Genomic DNA, 23,374 nt, shown 5'->3' on the forward strand with positions numbered 1-23,374 from the left:
CTCCTAAAACAAAAACCTCTGAAAACTCAGTTATACCCCACAAACTACAATCCTGGAACAATGCATTTGTAGATATATAGAACTGATTTCTAGTGTGTTTAGCTCGCACTATAATGCCTCATTTGCAGGGTATTAAAAGAGGACAAGATAAAAAATTAAGCTGCATCACACAGTAAGAAACTTTTTTTTATCTGTCATCAAGCTCAAAGCTTTTCTAACCGCAGAAAAAGCTTTAGGCTTTGACAAAATCTCCAGTTTACTGTTGAGTTTGCTGTTGCCATGGCAACTTAAACACTTTCCAGTTTTTTCGCTTGTCGAAATGTGACGTGGAATCACTGCTATCTAACTCTTGAGTTTCTGATCAGTCAATCATTTAACTCAATATCCAAAGCTAATGTGAAATAAAAGGTAATTGTTTTGTATAATGTAAGGCTGAGATGTCACTTCCAGGATCAATGTCCGTAAATTATATTAAAACCCAGAGTTTACTTATCCAGTGCAACTGGGGGGGGACTCAACAAAGATGTCATGGTGTACTTTTAGAATTACTGCAGATGTGGAGGTAATTTTAGTCCACTGTGAAGAATAGTATATAAAAGTATCATATTTTGCCTTTTGGAGATGTGTCCTGTCAGATTTTCTGTGGCCTGGTAATATGTACACTTAATTTTACCGATCAGCTGCATGCTCACATTTCACATTCATTCAGATGCACCCTGTAGTTGCTGAGATACATGCATTGTAAATCAGGTATGTCATTTTTAAGCAGGAATCTCTAAACGAAGCTTTGTTAGGAAGGGGTTAATGTACTCCTTTTTTTTTGCTCATTAATAAGGCAGAGTCCAATAGCAAAATATTGCAAGAGCAAAGGCATCTTCCCACCAGTTGAAGGGTATCTAGTGCATGCTTCAAAGTCTACAGCCATTTTACCACCTTTGTGAAAAAAAGAAGAAGTTGATGAGTTGATATCAAGCTTTGAGTCAGTCAGTGAAAATATTTGAGACAGTTCTACCAATAATTACCTGTTTTTTTGTGATTTTTATTATCGATTTTTTGGAGAAAAAAGAAAAATCCGCCCTGAACCTCATAGGAGACTCATGCACATATTTTACAGGCATGTGTCTCCTCTCAGATTATGGAAGCACATCACGCATCCGTCAGCTGGAGGGGAGATAAAATAACTTTATGGAGATTCTGGCTCCTCCTGCACATTCGATCCTCAGTGGTAACATGAGCGCCCGTCCACAAAACCCCTGTGTTCAGCTCCTAATGCTGTGACAGTATGAGATTTATAAATGTCATCAAAGATGGTCTCTCTCCGTGTGAGGCTGTAGGTATCAAGGACTAATTTTATGAGTCTCGGAAGAAAAAACATGGACACATCTTCACAGCTGTTCTTACCTGAGTGAGTGCTGTGCATAGAGCGAAGATCCAGAGCGCCACCAGGTTCTCATTAAGCCAATCCTTCACCCGCTCGTAGCACGGCTGGGGAGGAGAGAAAACACACACACACACTGATTATCAAAACACCTACCACTTATATGTCCAGTGCTCTACACGCTACACATACTATAGACGGAATTACGGCAAGTATTCACCTCATCTTTACAAAAAACTGTGAGAGAAAATATTATTAGGCTAAAAGATCCCTGCAAAATCCTGATATCGCACTCCTCGCCCCCCGACAGTATTTGGGAAAACTTTCCATAGTATGAACAAGACCACAGTGAATTTATAAAAGGTCACACATCCAAACATTAAGACATGAATCCATTTAAAAAATATATACATCTTACATTTTTCAATGCATTCTGAGAGAGTTCACTTGAGTGAATCAACGTTGAAATATGGTTAGGCAGATGAAGCCTGGTCCGCGACAAACAGAAGACGTTGATTCAACATTGATTACACGTTGGCATTAGAATTGGATGATTGATTGATAATTGATCCACCATCAATCGTCGATCTTAACCAAAAATCTACCTTTTTGACCATAATTCAACATTGATTTAACATCTTTTGCTATCTGGGATAAAGCATTTTCACCACGAAGAACACATTTAAAAATCTCTTTTGAAACAGTAACATTGTTCTGAGCAGAAAGCAGAAAGAAAAGAAAGAATTTTGTACTAATTGAAGTGTGGTTTGGTGTGGTGAATCATTGTTGTAAAAAAAAAGATAAAACTTGCATGAGTTATCAAAGCAAAGAAACTTAGAGGAAAGAAAGTAGAGGATAGTTCATATCAGAATGATGTGTGGTGACATTTGCAATGAAAGCCATGTAGCATGTGGCTCGACAGACTTTTTACAGACGTGCTAAACTGTGTGTTGGGTTGTGATAGATGTGTTGGAGAGAAGACTGGCTGATGTACTGCAGGAAAAAAAGGCAAAGTGCAATCATAAGATGCTGTCTGATTCTAATTCAGTTATTTATTGCTGCAGACATGCTCTCTTTCTGCAATGTTTCATATGTCTTTACGACAAGAGGCTGAGTCAGAGAAGCTGAACGCAAACTTCTCTCCAAAAAAAAAGAAAAAAAGATAATAATTCTTATGCACTGGGTACTGCACAACATTTCAGAGTTGGATCAATATGTACAGACATGCAGTTCACCAAAATTTAAGGCATCATCAGGATTATTCATCAAACTTCTGCTCAACTGCAAACCTCCTGGCACACGGAGCTGCATCTGACATATAAATTATATAGACCTTTATTGTTTGACATCCACTGAAAATTCCTATAAAACCTGAGGAAAGATGGATCAGTAAAACTGATGTCCCAGTCCCAGCACAGGTGCTACAATTTTCACAATTTTACAGCCCCTGAAAAAGTAATCAAAGTTGTAAACAGCTGTAATTAATATTTTTACATGCCAGGAAAAATAAATTGTCTTTATGAATACACTCTTTTGGACCTCTCTTGCTACTCTGACGTCACCAAATGGCTATGGACAGCGAAAGCTGTGAAACTGCACAGTTAAGACACCAACCGAAAGTGAAGCATTGGGTAGCGAAACAGGCAGATATTTCCCTTAGAAGTTGTCAGTATCTACAAATTACAGCTCCGACAGAGTAATGACTGCAAACCAGTAATAATCTTGTAACCACTTCAGCTCTATCAGCTGCTGTTAAACTGAGATTATTGTATACAATTTACTGCTGAAAGGATTCAGTGTAATTGATGAGTGCTTGCTTAATTTGATCTTGGCTCACATTCATACCCGTGTGCAGCTTGTAGTCTTGTCCAGTTTCATTCTGTCTTCCCAGCCTCTCAATGTGAAATGAAACAAACCACTTCAGGGATTCCACAATCGAATTTCAAGTGACAACAAGGTTAAGAGGTACATGTACCATTCAAGGCCACTGTCAAGTTTATGTCATTGAAGTGTCTTTGCAGCTGTTACGTCTTCAGAGAATAGTTTAGTGATGAATGCAGCAGGCATAAGAAAACGAGCAGGAATATTCTTCCCAAGCAAAAACAAAAAAGAACATCTAAAAAGACCTCCATAGGGTATACAGGTATAACATTCCTCAAATAAAACATTAATTGCATGCAAAGTTTGAAAACCTCTGAGTCTTAAGCAGCAGGGGGTCCATGTACAACAACTGGTACTAAGAGAAATCCTTTGTACCTCTTTTCTTAGGTATAACCTGCAGGACAGAAGCCAAGAGAGACTGAGTGCTCCATGTGTATCTTTCACAATGCATACATACATCATTTTACCAAGACTGCTGTTTTTCCTTTAATTTATACACCATCAACAGTATGTTCAATTACGAAAGACTTAAAGGTCTAATAAGCAAGGCAGTCACCAGGAAAATGTATCTAAATGTGTCATTTCTGAAAAGCACAATATAGATGTGGTGTTCATGTTCAGTGCACAGATATTTTAGCTTTTTCTAAGTACAAGCGCAGCATGTCTACATGCCTTAAACAATTTAACCTGTTCACAGTACAGCAGACAGAGAAATAGGCTGGAAGTACAGCATTCAGCAAAGAGGTAGACATTCACCTCAAGAGTTGACAGGGATTCAAGGTAGTCTCTGCCTATTTTACATTTCTGTTTTCACTTTGCATAACCACAAATTACTTTGAGGTCACACACAGGTAAAATGTGTGATTTCTGCTGACAGTTTTCTGTTTGAGTCCAGCAGGAAGCTTTTTTTCGCCTCTGTTTTACCTCCAACACCTCCACTGCCATTGTATCTCTTTCTTTTCTTGTTATTTTATCTATATATTTACATGTTTATATGATATTTCCTTTGGTAATGCAAGCAACAAAGAGATGGTCACAACTCATCTCTTTGGTTCATCATAAAACCCCAAGCCACCTGTGATTGGAAAATAAGATATGTGGGTATGAAAACATGTGGAAAAATTCATTGCTTGGAATTAAATGGAGTCCATTTACCAGAATATACTAGAATATACACCAGTATGTGTAGTATAGTATGTATATATATATATATATATATATATATATATATATATATATATATATATATATATATATATATATATATATGTATATATACTGTATACACTGTAGCTTTCATCTGTTTGAATTTGAGATACATTTGTCTATTACTTCTTGTACATTTTTCCAACTTGTATGGCATGCAGGATCTACCTTCTTTTCCGCATGACTGCTTTGGCTTGATATTGACAAACAGAAACACTGGGAACAGTATTATGTCCAAACCTCTTCAAGAGCTTTTTCGGTGTTTAGGTTATTCAACTCTGCCTGGATTCACACAAGGCTGCTCCAGGTGGTTTGTGCTGATTTAGTGAGCCGTGGATTTCCGGGAGTCTCATCATCCTCTCCTTCAGCTAAACTGTCCTCTGAAAAGGCAGCACTCTGTGTCTCTAAAGTCTTTACTGATTCAATACTCAACACTGATGGAGCAAATCTTTAAAAAGAAAACTGACATAATTTAATGAAAAAAATGTATAGAAAACTAATAGATTTTTATGGGCGGTTATGTATGTTCCATCTGTAAAAAAAACTCTATGAATGTTGCTTTATCACCCTTTGAGGAAAAACATAGTCCTTACAACTGTGGTGACAACTGAGGTGAGACAGTAATCTAGTCTAGAAGATATGAACGCGTGAAACTAATTCACACGTTTGTATCTTCTAGACTAGATTATTGTAATGTGTTATTAGCAGGATGTCCAAGTAATTTGCTGAATTAGGCTCCAGCTGATCCAAAATGCAGCAGTGCGAGTGCTGACAGGAATCAACAAGAGAGACCACGTCTCTCCAGTGTTAGCTCTGCTCCATTGGTAAAACCTTATAGTACCTTATGTTCCTGGCAGAGCTCTCCGTTCTCAAAGTGCAGGTTTACTCGTAGTTCCTAGAAGATCCAAATGTAGATTTGGAGGGCGGGCCTTCTGCTATCAGGCACCGTTACTATGGAACCAACTTCCAATCTGGGTTAAGGAGGCTGACACCACCTCCACCTTTAAAACCAAACTTAAAACCTTTCTGTTTAGTAAAGCTTATAGTACCGGTAAGTGTAAACTTTAGTGTATTAGGGCCAGTAGTCATAGCTGCAGCTACAGGAGAAGACTAAAACAGTTTGCCTTAAAGATAGCTTCGTTGTAGATATGCTGCTATAGGCCTACGCTGCAGGGGGACACCAACATGATCCACTGAGCGGTGCCCATCACCCTTCTTCTCTCCTCTTCTTCAGATCAACCCTCAATTAATAATTAGAAGTATCTCATAACCATCATTGTGCCCTCTGACCACCTTGTTGTCTGCTGTCTATATCTGCTTGTATACTCGTCCCTGTAGTGCACCAACTAACCATCGTGTCTGTGTCTCTCCTCTCTCTGTTCTTCATTATCTCTATCTGATCTCTCTTTTCCTGCTCTGCCCAGTCTGGCCTTCGGCAGGAGGGCCCCCCCTTATGATCCAGGTCCTGCTCAAGGTTTCTTCCCTCCTAAAGGGGAGTTTTACTTGCCATTCTTTGGCTTAAGGTTTTTCTCCCACTGGGGGAGTTTTTACCTGCCAGTGTTTATGTTATGTTTATGTAATAATTGTTCTGGGGGTCATGTTTTGGGTCTCTGGAAAGCGCCTAGTGACAACTTGTATTGTAATAGATGCTATATAAATAAATTTGAATTGAATTGAATTGTCCACACGGTTCTGCATTTATATTATGCATTTGTTTTTCAAATTTCTTTAAAATTAAAATGTTGTCTCTCCTCTTAGTTTACCTGGTGTTATGGTGAATCAAGCTCAACTGATGATGGTCTTTTGCAGTTATTCACACACATGCTCAACTCAGAGTAAGCAGCTACGGAGTTGTTTAACTATCCAAACAGCAGTTCGGTTTGCCATCTCATCAACAGATAGTATACTGTAAATTTAAACTCAGATGTTGTTTATGGTGTAGGGCTGTTGTAGTGGGGGTTTGAGTTTATATACTTTTGTCATACTTCGTCCTTTAAATGTGTTGTTGTTTTTCTGGGTTCAGTTTCATGTTGGTGTTCTTGAGTTTAGATTTTTTGCTTCTGACATCATTTGTTTTCTATAACCATTGCTTCTCGTTTTACTTTGAAGGTCTGTCTGCCTTCCTTCTAGGCCTCATCTCCCTCATTGTTTACACCTGTGTCTCGTCAGCCCTGTTAGTACATCTTGTCTTGTTTTTCCATTCCTTCCTGCTGGACCATCTGTGTTTCAAACGGTTGGGTTTTCCACTCGTTAGTTTGGCTTTCTACCGAGGTTGGGTTTTTTTTGTTGTCTTTTATTTTTCTTTATTTTTTTTGATTGACTGTTTGTATTTTTCTGTGGATTCCTGCCTATGTAGTGTTTTTTTTTTGTTTAATAAAATACTTTTGTTTGGAATTCCTGCCACCTCATCTCTTGCACTTGTTTCCTGCTCCTATCAACATATAACACCTGCTTTCTTGACGTGAACCTGGTCCTTCACCTTATCAGATGTTTCTTGTACTTGTACTTTAATGACATTAATTACAACTGAAAGACAACATATTTATCTAGTTTTGGAAATTTTCTTTTAGATGTTGTACACAGCCTCCAAGTGCCTCAGTACTTTAATTTGCTCTTTGATTTTTTTGCATCAGCTCTAGTTATTAAAGCTTACTCTTTGTTGTTAAAATTTGCTTTTTTGTTCACACAACCCACTTAAAGATTTTTCCCCTGATATTTGAACATAGACTTTCAAAACACCAAATTAATTTGTGTCGTGTGTGTATTCACTTAATCATGCTTTCACTTGAATGTTTAATTTCATCCTCATCAATCAGAGCGTAATGAGATTATATTTTTTACTTGAATGTTTTGCAGTGACTTGGCATGGGAGTGGCCTCTGGTGACAGGAGTTAAGAGCAAAGACTCATGGGAGTGTCTCCGGCTTAAAATTCTTGCTATGCTAATGTTATGCTTTAATTTAATTTAAGCCAAGTTTTGTTCTGTTTGTTTTGTTGGGAAATTGGAGTTTCAGTTTATTTGTGTTTGTCTTGTTTTTGTTACAATGTACTACTGTGACAGAGTTGTGTTACACATAATGGTGTCTAGTGTTGGTTGTGAACAGGTTGATTCTGGGAAATGCCGATAAGGGTACAACTGCTAATGTGCACTGTATTCAAATACAGGATTTGTGGGTGAATTGTTTGAGTCTTTATGCCCACTAGCTTGTCACAGTATTGTCGCATTGCCTCTCAGTTTCTCAGCAGCAGCACAAGAGAACAGCTTTCATTACTACTGTATTTTTCACTAAATTGAAAGGTGATATGGGTTCTGCTTGTGGAAAAAGAAAGTATTGGCTATGAGACCCCTGAATAACATTAACAAAGTGGCCTTGAATGGCATCAATTTCTTTTTTTGTTTGTTTTTTTCACTTTAAACCTAATAAAAAGATCACTGGAGGGCTTTGCCATCGTTGACTAATTCTTGGATATGTCTGAAACATGTTGCTGCTGCATAGATAAAATCAGCCATTATTGAGAAACTTATTTATTCAAGTGAAACTTTCAAACACAGATTTATTCACAAAAGACCATTTCCGATGCCTGGCTACCTAAAGAAAAGAAAAAAAAGTGATCTTGCACTAGGAATAATCATGGCCTGTCTTAACCTAAAAAATGGAAAGGAGGCGCAGAGAAAATGTGCAAAAGAAAGAAAATGCTCCAAACAGACGCTGCCAAATTTGCAAAAGTAACTGACATGTTCGCCACAGCAGGACCTTCATCAGCTCCTGTGACTGATGATGGCAGCAGCTCAGAATCAGAGGAGAATGTAGAAACTGAGGTAAGCTGCACTTATACCTATAAAATATATATATAATAAAAAGATCACTGGAGAGGACATAGATTTTATTTCAAAGAGAGAAGCTGATTAAAATCAGATGTCACTGACGCAGCAAGAGCAGGGTCAGAATGTGAATTTAATTGAAATAAGGTATACATTGCATGATATAGTGTTTGCAAAATGTGAATTCAGCTAATGACTGGAAGAGAGAGGTGGTGTGCTTCAGTATAAATTGCAGCAACTGAATTTTTATCTTGAATTACAAATCTAACCAGGCTAATTTGCAGTCAAAAGTTCTTCCAATGTAATTCAGAGGTCATTACAGCCAACAAGCCAACAAGATGTAACCTGCAGGAGGTATATGGACATGATCTGAAAAATCTATTTGTAGTTGGTTCAGTATGTGGTTTCAGGAAAAGTAAGGGAAAGCAGTTTAAAAAGATTACAGCTTTCATTTCTGAAACAGAGAACAGCTGCAGTGTACAGTGAAGACTCCCTACTGCTGAGTGGCAAGCATAAGTTGAACACCTTTCATCTTAAGAAAAAGGTCTGTTCACTCCAACGTCTGGGACAATGATGATTTAGTGGGAGTGTTCACTTTGATGACGCGATGATCTGTTGTGGAAGGTAGACTAAGGGCATACAGCAGTATGGTTTCATGCCAAAAAGACTGCTACAGATGCAATATTTGCCTTTAGGATGTTGAGGGTTAAAGTACAGGGAAGGTCAGAGGGATCTGCATGGTTTGCGGATGACATTGTGCAGGGAGCCAATGGAGGAAAATCTAGAGTGGTGGAGTTATGCCCTGGATAGGAGAGGTATGAAGGTTTGAATCAGCAAGAGAGAATACATGAGCATGAACGAGAGGAACCCAAATTGAACGGTGAGCTTAGAGGGAGCAGAGATAAAGGGTTTTAAGAACTCAGGGTCAAGAGTCCAGAGCCATGGTTAGTGTTCAAAAGAGGAGAGAAAAGTGTCAGAGGTCATGTGTGATAATAGTATCAGCAAGAATGAAAGGTGTATGGATTAGAGACCGTGGCACCGAGGAAAATACAGGGGGCAGAGTTGAAAACAGCAGAGGTTAAAATATTGAGGTTCTCATTGGGAGTTTATGAGGATAGATAGAGTCAGAAATGAATACATCAGAGTGACAGCTCAGATATTTCTAGATGTTTTGGGGAGAAATAGGCCAGACTGAGATGGTTTGAACATGCACAGAAGAGAGATAGTAAACATATTGGTGGAAGGATGATGACGTTGGAACTGCCAGGAGGGAAGCCTAAAGGAAGACCGAAGATGAGATGATTTATGGATGTATTTGAGGACATGAGGTTTAAATGAGGTTAGCTGGTGTGAGAGAGGAGGATGTAGAGAATAGACGGAGGCAGCTGATTTGCTGCACCGACCCCTGAAGGTAGCAACCAAAAGGGAAAAAAAGGAAGAAGTTCGCTGTAATGACCTGTTCATCCCCACCACATGGAGTTTGCTAAGCTGTCATGCAATATTATGCACTTAGAAGAACTTTATAATGTAAACATTATTTAAAAGAAATGTAAATAAATAAAACATCCTGTGTTTATATATGTATATCAGTGATGTGTGGGTAGGTTAAGATATGATCCTTGATCGCCTGATTTTTTCAGCCAACTTGACCGCAATTGGATCTGCAAATTTTGAAAAACACAAAATAAAACCGACCTGCTATGCGACCTGCATTTTTTTCCTTTCAAAAATGAAATAAAGGAAGGCTCTTGATTCATCATGCTGTAAGGTGATATGAACAAGTAAAGGTGTTATGTTAATAACACATTACGCATATACACTGTAGTCTGTGTACATCCAAGATTTTACCGGATAAGCAAAACCTTACATCTTCCCTAAGCATTAGGGCTATAGCCTGTTTCCCATTTCAAAAGGGTTTTGCCATCGTTGACTAAAGTGTTTCACTAAAGTGAAACTTTAACACAGATTTATTCATAAAATACCATTTCCGATGCTTGGCTACCTACAATACAAGGGGGCTTGGTATTTGATTTTAAAAGAAAAGAAAAGAAAGTGATAATGCACATATACCGTCATCTTAATTTACTATTTCCTAAGATTTTTCTCAGACTTTATTTTTTCTATTGGTACATCTTTGTGTTTTCAATTCCCCCCTTTTCATCTTCTCCCTGACTGTCTCCATCACCTGTTTCCTATCCTGCACACCTGCTTCTGGTCCTGCTGCATCTTCATGCCAGCCAGCCAATAAAGTCAGGCACGGACTGGCCATCTCGCATACCGGGCATTTTCCCGGTGGACTGATTCACTATTTGGGCTGGCATTTTTATTCTAACAGCTATTGGTCCGATCGGCTCATAAAACTTGCATATTGGTCCCTCAATTGACACTGGATTGGCCCAATTTTTTACATTTTTTTTTTTGCACATGGCGGCGGCGTGTGTAACAGCTACACACTGAGAAGGACTTATACTCGAATTGAACTTATCAAACTGAAAGAACACTGAACACTGAACACTGAACTTGTTTCCGGAGAGGATACGCCGGCGAGAACGGACTGGGAAAAGGCAACGCCAGAAGTGGGGCAAAAGTGGGGCAAAAGAGTCGGCATCAGAGCTAGGCTAACCGCTACACCGCACAAACCAGCAGTTCCATGCGTTTTTCTCACCAGCGTTCACTCCCTAGTCAAAAGAATGGACGAGATGAAACTACGGGACGTTAACAACCAGATAGACAGCTGCATCACGGTAATAACGACCTGGCTGCATGAAAACATCCCGGACCTAGCTGTGGAGCTAGGTGGCTGCACAATCTTCTGGGCAGACCGCACATCAGACTCCGGTAAAACGAGACTACCGTTATGGAGAGACACTGCTGTCCAGATCTGGAGTTTTTATTGTTAAAGTGCCGACCTTTTTACCTTCCCCGAGAAATCACTCAGGTGTTTGTAGCTGCTATGTACATCCATCCACGAGCTAATGCTAAGGTAGCTATGAGAAGGCTGCATGACAGCATCAGCAGGCAGCAGAGGACCTAGGGCTTTTTCATCGCGGCTGGGGACTTTAACCACACCAATTTAAAGACTGTGCTCCCCAGATTATATAAGAATGTGGACATTAAAACCAGGAAGAGCAGAACACTAGACCAGGTCTACACCAGTATTCCTGGAGCCTACAAAGCACGGCCTACCCCTCACCTCGGACACTCAGACCACCTTTCTCTGTTCCTTCTACCTGCCTACAAGCCCCTCATCTGCAGGTCTAAGCCACAGTACAAGACCATGCAGTGCTGGACTGAGGAGGCCACATGCGGCAACACTTTTTTTTGTTTGTTTGTCTCGGCGCTGCTGAAAAGTCAGCTGGGAGCCGCGAGCAGCTATGAAGAGACAGAGCTCCTGATAGATCTGGTCGTTCCTTATCGCCCGTCTAGATCCCTTTTTAATTCTCTGCTCATCCACCAGGTTTATGAACATCTGCACCTCAGAGTTGGATCACGAAACAGACTTTTGTGCTGCTATTGCCTGTTGAATAAAATGAACAAGAAGCCGCGAGTCGCTTTTTCGCTGATTTCTGCCTCCTGACTCAAATGTCTGACGGCCCCGCCCTCCGACCAATCGGTGGTGGAGGGTGATGATGTCAGATGCAGGCCAACTCAGCCTGCTTAGAACCTCGGCAGAATAGATACAGAAAAGGTATCTACTCGGCATGCCTCCCCCCGCCTCGACCCCTAGTGGAGAAGCACAAAACCGGGGCGAGGCAAGTCGACTCGGGCTGAGTAGGTACTAGTGTAGAATAGAGGCGAAATTCAGGGAAAACAACCCCCGCTCCATGTGGAAAGGTATCCAGAACATCAAAGACTACAGACAATGCCACTCCACCCCCTCCGCCACCGACACCTCTCTCCCGGACCAGCTCAACACCTTCTTCTCCTGCTTTGAAGAGACAGCAGACAGGCAGAGGACACACAGCTGACTCCTTCAGAGCACGACCAGCCCCCCACCATCCAAAAACACCAGGTACTGTGGGTCCTGCGAAGCATCGACACCAGCAAAGCAGCAGGACCGGATGGAGTACCAGGGAGGGTGCTGAAGTCATGTGCCCTTCAGCTTGCTGCTGTATTCTTTTTTTTCTTTTTTTTTTTAGCTTGCTGCTGTATTCACCACCATCTTCAACCGCTCACTACAGCAAGCCACAGTCCCCACCTGCCTGAAAACCGCCACCACAATTCCTGTGCCCAAATCCTCTGCCATCACAGGGTTGAATGATTACCGGCCCGTGGCCCTGACACCGGTAATCATGAAATGTATGGAGAGACTGGTGTTGCAGCATGTCAAGGCCCACATCCGACCTGGCTTTGACAAACATTAGTTCGCCTACAGGTCCAACAGCTCCACAGATGATGCCATCTCCATCGCCCTCCATTCTGCTCTCAGCCACATTGAGAGCCCCAGGACATACGTCAGGATTGATTGACTTCAGCTCGGCATTCAATTCCATCAGCCCCAGCCGACTGGTCAACAAACTGCAGACACTGCAGCTTGGAACCTCCCTTTGTCTGTGGATCAAGGACTTCTTGACTAACAGACCCCAGCATGTCAGGATGGGCACCTCCACATCCTCCACCATCACCCTCAACACTGGTGTTCCCCAGGGCTGTGTCCTCAGTCCAGTCCTGTACACACTATACACCCATGACTGCGTCGCCACCCACAGATCCAACACTCTCATCAAATTTGCTGATGACACAACCATTGTTGGACTGATCAGCAATGATGATGAGGCACCATACAAGAAGGAGGTCCAAGCACTGGCTGCCTGGTGCAGCGACAACCACCTCAACCTCAACACCAAGAAGACGAAGGAAATCATTTTCGACTTCAGGAGAACAAGGACCACACTGCACTCAGGCCTGAGTATCAACGGGGAAGAAGTGGAGCAGGTCAGAAACTTGAAGTTTCTCAGCCTGTACATCTCAGAGGACCTGGGCTGGACTGTGAACACCACCCACATTATTAAAAAGGCCCAGCAGTGTCTCTTCTTTCTGAGAATGCTGAGGTGGAACAAACTCCCTCCACCTCTGCTGAAGAACTTCTACCGCTGCACAATAGAGAGTGTCCTGACCTACGGTTGCACGGTGTCGTATGCTCAATGGATCATTGGCTCCCCGCTCCCACGCCTGGAGGAGATCCCTTCCAACCGTCTCCTCCAAAGGGCCAAAAAGATCCAAGACGACCCTGCTCATCCAGGACACTCTATTCTCCAGCCTCCCCTCTGGTAGACTCTATAAGACTATTCTTATTCAATATGATATTTAAACACCACCCCTTTTCATTTTGGTTCCTGAGCCTGCATAACACATTCGTCCACAAAAAATAAAGCCAGCTCAGGACTTGACCACCTGCCCATTAAACAAGTTGATCTGCAATCCATTGGTTAATTTTTAACTGATGCAATCAGATTTAACCAGTTTTGGCTGATCTTTACTGGTGAAAGCAAGTATTTATTAAAAATGAGATCAATAAAAAACGGAAAGGAGGCGCAGAGAAAATGCGAAAAAAATTTATAAAAGGCTCCAAGCAGATGCTGCCAAATTTGCATAAGTAACTGACATGTTCGCCAAAGCAAGGCCTTCATCAGCTCCAGTGACTGATGATGATGATGGTGGCAGCAGCTTTGAATCAGAAGAGAATGTAGAATCTGAGGTAAGCGGCACTGGTTAAAGGAACACATTAAACCCAGTGATTTGAGCTGTACAAGGCAGTTTGTGATAAACAAACTGTTCACAAAGTGTTGGTGATAAGATAACACACAAATAAACTACTGTTAGACAGTTTGCCTCATTATATTAATGAACTCAACTTATCTCACATAGAGAAAGCCTTCTTATTTTTTCAAGGATTTCTTTAAAGTTAATCTGCATACTTTTTGACTGGGTAAAGTAATACTTTGTCTGGAGACGGAATAACCATTTCTCATGGTTATATTTTCTCATTTCCTTCTCTTTTAAACATAGAGCAACACTTTGGAGGATGAATTCTGCTTTAAGAGTAATTAGTTTGGTGGATTGATGACATCTTGTTATTAAATTGTGTTTAAATATTAATTTTCAAAGTACAATAATTATTCTATTCATTAATTATGATACCGGCCTGACCTAACCCGACCTGACCATCATTATGCATATTTTGGTCTGACTCGTAACTGCAGAGCGTGTGTGTGTGTGTGTGTGTGTGTGTGTGTGTGTGTATATATATATATATATATATATATATATATATATATATATATTATATACTGTATGTGTGTGTGTAGTGATGGACTTGTTTGCATAAGGACTCATGATATAATTATTGCGAACATTCCAATATATCCTGTACCATGATGTTGTGGTACTAAAGGTACTTATACAGAACATGCACTTTAAGTAGCATTAAACAAAAACACTCTGCTCTTAAACAACCGATGCTATTATATGAAACACAACCTCAGTCATGGTGGCACAAGACAAGCCAAACATGAATGCGATGAAAACCAAATTTCATAGCACATTAAACAGAACAAAACGTAATAAATATATACGTATATATATGTATATGTATGTGTGTATATGTATATGTGTGTAGAAAAAGAGAGATAATAAATCTCGCTTAAAATACAAAATAAAAATATCACACAAGGCATGACAGCCTTGAAAGAGATTTCTGATACGCTCGATCTGGGGCTTAACACACTGGGACATGTCTAGAGTTAGTATCGGGCACACTTGATATGCTTTTTGAAATAGCCCATTTACCATTTTGCTGAAACATCATCAGTCACCTTGCAGACATCATTTCCATTATTGTTCATCCACCACTCATGATGTGTGAAAGCATTTGCGCTGCTGGACTGTAAAAGTCTAATTTGTGTCACATGTTTTTTCTGTTCAGTGATAATGATAAACTTCAATCCTATTTCCCACAGTGTTCTTGCTAATTTAAGAACATTACATCCTATATTCTATTAGCCTTTCACAATGATGCTTTTGTTTAATGTCACCATAATTAATCTCTGCTGTTAGTGCAGCTGCTGCTTAGGCCTGGTGGTGGTCTTGCCTTTCTTCTTTAGGCAGAGTAGCTTCATTATTTTAACAAGCAAAGGCCTCATATGGCTTTAAAGACAGTGTACTTGTGCCAATTAATGCATTTTCTACACCCTTCCTCATTAGGAGTGATTGATCCTTGGAATATTACAAAGGGATGCAATACATGTTACACTCATTGTTGTTTCTTTGTCATGTTATTTGTTGCTTTGTTAATAAAGAACATAAGGAATAAAAACAGGATTGTTTGAAGCATGCAGAGGTAATGTAAAGAAAAGGGTGGGAAGGAGAAGCTTGAACTCTGAAAAAAATGGCTCTAATTTAAGAAAGTGAAGTTATTTGGTGCCAGAAGCTGTAGGAGTAGAGGCAGTCACAGGAGACGGAAACAAAGATCTGAAGACGTTTGAAAGTGTAGCAAAATGAAAGTGGCACAGTCTTGTGTTGGTTAATTACAACACTTTAATCACAAGCCCAGAATTCACAAGTTGTTCAGACAGAAATGTAAAAAAGCTAATTTAGCAAACAAAGGTTTCAAAGAAATAACCCCCATAACACAACAAAACTATTTGAACCAGACTTGCATGTAGTGAAATTTTATCATATAAATTGCATTATATTAACTGACTTTTTGTTCTTTTTTTCTTTGAGCTGCTGAAGTGCATCATGAATATTATCATCTAAAGAACAAAAATCTCCAAAAACTGTATAGTTTGTAATCTTAATGCTCTGGAAGTTTGTAAAGCTATCAAGTTAAATCTTAGCGCCACCTTGATGATTAGTAATCTTTAAGATGACGTGTGGTGTAATGGGGCCAAGCAGTACGAAGGGTCTCTGAGGGTTGTGGGGACTGGGAGAACTTTGAAGGACAACATACTTTGACTCATTATAGGAAAGACTATATATAAGTGGTTTTGTGAATTCCCAGTTACCCGTAGGTCGAAAGGGGGCACTCATGCAATAGTTATAGTGGTTTTGAAAAGGTTCCTGTGATCTTAAAACACCTATGAGGCAGTCTGAGCTGTTTTCAACTTGCATTTATTGGACCAAGCACTGTATGAAGTAAAGATAAATGAGAACAGTATCGCGACAGGACTATGGTTCTTCTAGGATAACAGCACAATAATGTTTATATAGTCATTCCTATAATACACCAGCCATGTATCAGTAATATGTTCATAGAACTCTTAGTTCTTCAGTTAACAGAGAATTTATACGAATATCTTGTCTTTTGTACCTTTGACCTTTGTCTGTATCTCTACTCTCTCTGTTCTTCATTCTCTCTGTCTGATCTCCCTTTTCCTGTTCTGCCCAGCTGGCCTTCAGCAGGAGCATCCCCCCTTATGAGCCAGATCCTGGTCAAGGTTCCTTCCCCCCTAAAGGGGAGTTTGTGCTCGCCACTGTTTTCCCACTAGGGGAGTTTTTACCTGCCTTTGCCTATGTTTATGTAATAATTCTCGGGTCTCTGGAAAGCCCCTAGAAACAAATTGTATTGTAATAGATGCTATATAAATAACATTGAATTGAACTGAAAAACAAAGTAGAAGTTTTTGACTCTGCAGTGTATCGGTGTGTTTGAGGTACATGACATGAGACACATATGGAAATAAAAGAGCACCCTATATATTTTACTGTAGGTTGGTCATTCATTTCCATAACGTCATGCTTGAGGCACACTCTGAACATTGCTAAAGAGTGAAAGAAAACATAAAAAGGGAACCGTAGCAGCAATGAATCTTGTTAAGAATCTCATTTTTACATTTTACAGTGAAGAAAGATATAGAAACTGTGGTTTTAAAAGAGTGTCAAAAGACAGAAGTGGTAGACAGATGCAGGAAGTTTAAAAATAATTGAGTCTGGGATATACTTTTTGCTCATGTTTTTGTCACTACATCGAAGTTAAATAATTTTGGATATTCAACTAAAATATCTCAATTTAACAAAAATACTCTCTTTGGGAGTGATGAGGATTATTAGGACCAGGAATGAGTACATTTATCAAATTTACTTTGACTTTATTTCTAAAATTATTTATGTGTGTACTATACATTTTCTATGCAACATACTCAAATGTGTAGAGGAAACTCCAAGCCTTGAGTGGAAACACTGAAGACCGATTTTTTAGTGAGGACAGCTTTGGCTTGTGTCCAACTTATTTCCATATCAACTCATGTTTTACTCTGCAAACGTCGGCTACAACACAAACACTTTTCACTTTCAAAGCTTCTTTAGTGGTGCGACTGTCACTGGATGTGTGTCTGAGGGTAATGATCTTAAATACACATAAACATCTATGGACTGGAGTGCATTCTCACAACAACAATAAACTGGACGATTGCATCAACACAGACATCTTAGTTGTCTCTACTAGAAAAGAAAGCTGGCTCCTTTTGGGACTCTGGACACCGAGCATTCGATGACACCCTGGTACCATCAGCATTTTTCCATACTGGGCTCAGTCCTAGACTGTTATCTGGGCTCCCTTGAGAGGAGGTGGGTACTGTAATGCCTCTTTTGCACTAGTCCTTACTCGGCCCGACTCGGCTCGTCACGCCTCTACCCGTTTTGTCTCTGTTTGTTTTTCCACAGCCAGGGGAGAAGTGGGCAGGTTGGGGTGAAGCTGCTGTGATGTACTCGATTGCGCAACACCTTTGTTCATGTCGGCGCTGATCAGAAATCAGCTGGAGCCGCGAGCGGCTGAGAGTAAAACAGCCCGTCTACATCCCTTTTTTAATTCTCTCCTCAGCCACCAGGTTTATGAACATCTGCACCTCAGAGTTGGATCACCAAACAGACGTTTTGCGCTTTATAATAAAATCGCTGCGAGCCGCGAGTCGCTCTCGTGCTGACTCCCGCTTCCTGATTCAAACATCTGACGGCCCCGCCCCCCGACCAATCAGTGGCGCGGAGGGTGGTGACGTCAGAAATAGTCCCGGCTCAGCCCGGATAGAACCTCGCCAGAATGGTTACAGAAATAGTATCGGCTTGGAGCGGCTCTACCCGTCCCAGCCCCTAGTGCAAAAGCGCAAGACGGGGCCGTGGCGGGTAGAACCGAGCTGAGGCGGGACTAATGGAAAAGGGCCATAAGAGGCAGCTGTTAGGCAAGCTAGTGTCAACCATGGACCCTCTGTCACCCCTTGTACGACACTGTGGGAGCTCTAAGCAGCTCGCACCGCAACAGACAGTTCCACCCACAGTGTAACCACTGTCCTTATTAACCATTCATGTATGTCAACTCTTTTTATGTGTATCTATTTCTCCCAAAATTACCTTCGCACACCACATGCCAACTCAGTCATCTAGACTGCTTTTTCTTTCTTCTTGAAGATGTTTCACCCTCCATCCAGAAGGCATCAGCACTTTAAAATGACTTGTGAGTAATTTCAAGCTCACAAGATGTCATATGCTTATGAAGTTATATGCAAATATACAAATCACTGACCCTCCCATCACTTCTTTTGGTCAACGTTGTCAGAAAGAGCAGGTTTACAGAGAAGGTGAGATGGACACATTCAGGCTGGCCAGACAGGACCTCAAGACGTCCATTAAAACTGCTAAAAGGGACTATAGTGCCAAACTTGAGTGTGATTCAGGCACCAATGACTCTGCAGCTGTGTGGAGGACCCTCAGTACTTCAGACACTGAGGTACTGTCCCACCCAGCTGTCACCAGTGTTTTCAGACATCTTCAACCGGCCCATCTCTGAATCTCGTGTGCCACCTTGTCACAGACATCCATCATCGTTCCAGTTCCAAAGAAGGACAGGATTACGTGCATGAAAGACTACAGACCTCTCACCCTGACATCTGTGGTCATGAAGAGCCTTGAGAAGCTCATCCTGTCCTACCTCAAACCCATCATGGACCCCTTCCTAAACCCTTTACAGTTTGCCTACAGAGCAAATCGTTCTGTTGACGACACCATCAACCTCAGCCTCCACCACATACTCAGGCACCTGGACCAGCCGATCTACGTCAGGGCCCTGTTCATGGACTACAGCTCGGCGTTTAATACCATCATCCAAGAAAGCCTGAACACCAAACTGCTACAGCTACAGGTACCCCGCCCCATCCGTGGGTGGATCACTGACTGTTTCACCAACAGGAAGCAACAAGTGCGGGCTGGCAGTCACCTGTTGCCCTCCCTCATCACCAACACCGGTGTTCCACAAGGTTGTGTCCTCTCACCCTACCTGTTCTCCCTGTACACCAATGACTGCCTCTCCAGCCACTCATCCATCAACTTGGTCAGGTTTGCAGATGACACCATGGTCCTGGGACTCATCAAGGACGATGATGAGGCAGCATACAGGGACATGGTGTCACAGCTGGCAGCTTGGTTTACACAGAACAACCTGGAGCTCAACACCAACAAGACGGCGGAGATCGTCATGGACTTCCGGAGACACCCACCTTCCCACCCCTCACTTCTCATCCACAGCTCCGCAGTTCAGGTAGTGAACTCTGTGAAACTCCTGGGCACCACCATCACCAGTGACCTCAAGTGGGAGACACACTCGTCCAAGGTAATCAAGCGGCACACCTGAGGATGTTCTTTCTCAGACTGCTCCGCAACATGAACGTCTCTCCAAAGGTTTGTTTGCCACTTCTACAGAGCCACCATTGAGAATGTCCTCACCTCCTCCATCACTGTATGGTATCCTGCATCCTCTGCCCACACCAAGAACAGACTGGAGTGCATCGTGTGAACAGCCATTCGTCTCACGGGCCTCGAACAGGAACCTGTGTGTGTTCTGCACGATGGCAGATGCCGGTAGACCACCGGGAGGATAGTGGGGGACCCATCTCACCCAGATCCCTCCCTGTTCACTCCCCTCCCATCAGGTCTCAGGTTCAGGTCCATCAGAACCCAAACCACCAGGCACTTGAACAGTTCCCCCAGGCCACCACTTTCTTAAATAAAGGCATCTCAACCCCCCAGCCCCGCTGCTTTTAAAAGACATTTAAAGAACACTCAGTCATCTAGACTGCTTTTTCTTTCTTCTTGAAGATGTTTCACCCTCCATCCAGAAGGCATCAGCACTTTAAAATGACTTGTGAGTAATTTCAAGCTCACAAGATGTCATATGCTTATGAAGTTATATGCAAATATACAAATCACTGACCCTCCCATCACTTCTTTTGGTCAACGTTGTCAGAAAGAGCAGGTTTACAGAGAAGGTGAGATGGACACATTCAGGCTGGCCAGACAGGACCTCAAGACGTCCATTAAAACTGCTAAAAGGGACTATAGTGCCAAACTTGAGTGTGATTCAGGCACCAATGACTCTGCAGCTGTGTGGAGGACCCTCAGTACTTCAGACACTGAGGTACTGTCCCACCCAGCTGTCACCAGTGTTTTCAGACATCTTCAACCGGCCCATCTCTGAATCTCGTGTGCCACCTTGTCACAGACATCCATCATCGTTCCAGTTCCAAAGAAGGACAGGATTACGTGCATGAAAGACTACAGACCTCTCACCCTGACATCTGTGGTCATGAAGAGCCTTGAGAAGCTCATCCTGTCCTACCTCAAACCCATCATGGACCCCTTCCTAAACCCTTTACAGTTTGCCTACAGAGCAAATCGTTCTGTTGACGACACCATCAACCTCAGCCTCCACCACATACTCAGGCACCTGGACCAGCCGATCTACGTCAGGGCCCTGTTCATGGACTACAGCTCGGCGTTTAATACCATCATCCAAGAAAGCCTGAACACCAAACTGCTACAGCTACAGGTACCCCGCCCCATCCGTGGGTGGATCACTGACTGTTTCACCAACAGGAAGCAACAAGTGCGGGCTGGCAGTCACCTGTTGCCCTCCCTCATCACCAACACCGGTGTTCCACAAGGTTGTGTCCTCTCACCCTACCTGTTCTCCCTGTACACCAATGACTGCCTCTCCAGCCACTCATCCATCAACTTGGTCAGGTTTGCAGATGACACCATGGTCCTGGGACTCATCAAGGACGATGATGAGGCAGCATACAGGGACATGGTGTCACAGCTGGCAGCTTGGTTTACACAGAACAACCTGGAGCTCAACACCAACAAGACGGCGGAGATCGTCATGGACTTCCGGAGACACCCACCTTCCCACCCCTCACTTCTCATCCACAGCTCCGCAGTTCAGGTAGTGAACTCTGTGAAACTCCTGGGCACCACCATCACCAGTGACCTCAAGTGGGAGACACACTCGTCCAAGGTAATCAAGCGGCACACCTGAGGATGTTCTTTCTCAGACTGCTCCGCAACATGAACGTCTCTCCAAAGGTTTGTTTGCCACTTCTACAGAGCCACCATTGAGAATGTCCTCACCTCCTCCATCACTGTATGGTATCCTGCATCCTCTGCCCACACCAAGAACAGACTGGAGTGCATCGTGTGAACAGCCATTCGTCTCACGGGCCTCGAACAGGAACCTGTGTGTGTTCTGCACGATGGCAGATGCCGGTAGACCACCGGGAGGATAGTGGGGGACCCATCTCACCCAGATCCCTCCCTGTTCACTCCCCTCCCATCAGGTCTCAGGTTCAGGTCCATCAGAACCCAAACCACCAGGCACTTGAACAGTTCCCCCAGGCCACCACTTTCTTAAATAAAGGCATCTCAACCCCCCAGCCCCGCTACTTTTAAAAGACATTTAAAGAACACTTTATTTAATTTTTCAGCTCTGCCATCCTGTAAATACTCCTGGTCATTGTACATATTACATACATATTATATATTCTTTACTTACTTATTATATTTTTTCTGTTTTTATTTCCAATTTTTATTTTATTGCTCAGTGGTGCTGTTTTTACCAGGTCAAAGTCCTGTGTACATTGTACATTTGACGAAATAAAGCGATTTGTGATATCTGATATATCATCTCTTAGGTTTTTAAGAGAACAATACAAATAACATATAACTTAAACTTAAATGTGTTTAAATGTTGTATAAGTATAATACACTGTTTCCCATTAAGTTGGAATCATTATTCTGCTGGTGGAAACATTCTTGTTTTTATTCCTCTTTGTATTTTACAATAACTAATAATTGGTTTAGAAATAGTGTTTTATTCAAGCTTCAACCCATTAAGCTCCAGCCTGTTCTCAATGCCCATCTGCTTCTCTGCTGTAGGGGGGGCCCTGGAATGTAATGAGTTAAAGGCAATAGTGTATAAGAAACATCTCACTCCAGAGTGTAAATCTGTTCTTTTCTAAACTTCCCTGGTTTACTGTGTCAACGGCTGATGTGAAAGCTCTGCAAAGACACAATTTGATGCATGAGCTGCCAAGAGAAGATCATTGTTAAGGACTTATTCTACTGATGGATTAGATTTCAAAAACCAGGCTAGATGAGGCTGGAGGGCGAAAGACAGAACTTTCAAAACTATGGGAAGAAAAGGAATTTTGAAGGAGAGCCCATAGTCTTTATTTGACTTTATTTTCCCCAGTGGCCAAGAGCATTGCACATAAAAGTTTAAAAAAGCCTTTACCAGTTTTCTTCTGTCTGTAATGTCATTTAATGACTGAAAAAATGATTTGGACGCTTTGTTTCATACTTTATCGACAAATCTTTGAAGCAAGCAGTTGCCTGACATGCATTCCTGCTCTTGAGAGACGGTAATTAAGCACAGCTCAGCTGTGATGGTGGTGTAGTGGTTAGCACTGCTGCTTCACAGGAAGATGGTTCCTGATGCAATTTCCAGCAGGAGTCTCTCTGTGTGAAGTGTTGTCTCTGTGTTTGTGTGGGTCGAAAAAGGAAAAAACATGCATTTAGTTGCTCAATTGTAAGCTGCTCTGGATAAAAGTGTCTTCTAAACGTTATGTATTCCAGGGTGACAAGCAGGTCACCAGGATGTGAAATAACTTTAGTTCAGAATAGTGTGCAATTAATCCCAGCTGTCCCCACATATTATCTCTACATGCTCAATTACCTCATGAACAACTTCCAATCTTGCAAATTCACGAGTAGATTAGTCCATGCACATACGGTTAAAAATTTTAATAAAGCAGCCCAGTGTTA

At 41.8% G+C, this 23,374-nt stretch overlaps 1 protein-coding gene across 3 annotated transcripts in view; it reads right to left on the bottom strand.

Moving 5' to 3' along the window:
* Positions 1 to 23,374, bottom strand: part of tspan4a (tetraspanin 4a) — a 213,877-nt gene that overhangs the window by 10,433 nt on the left and 180,070 nt on the right. For all 3 annotated transcript variants that reach the window (XM_061709347.1, XM_061709337.1, XM_061709355.1), the window contains one exon: positions 1,402 to 1,485. In XM_061709347.1, coding sequence (XP_061565331.1) covers positions 1,402 to 1,485 — 84 coding nt within the window. The remainder of the gene's footprint in view (positions 1 to 1,401; positions 1,486 to 23,374) is intronic.

Source organism: Cololabis saira, chromosome 2 (genome assembly GCF_033807715.1).
Source record: "Cololabis saira isolate AMF1-May2022 chromosome 2, fColSai1.1, whole genome shotgun sequence".
NCBI classification, from domain to species: Eukaryota; Metazoa; Chordata; class Actinopteri; order Beloniformes; family Belonidae; genus Cololabis; species Cololabis saira.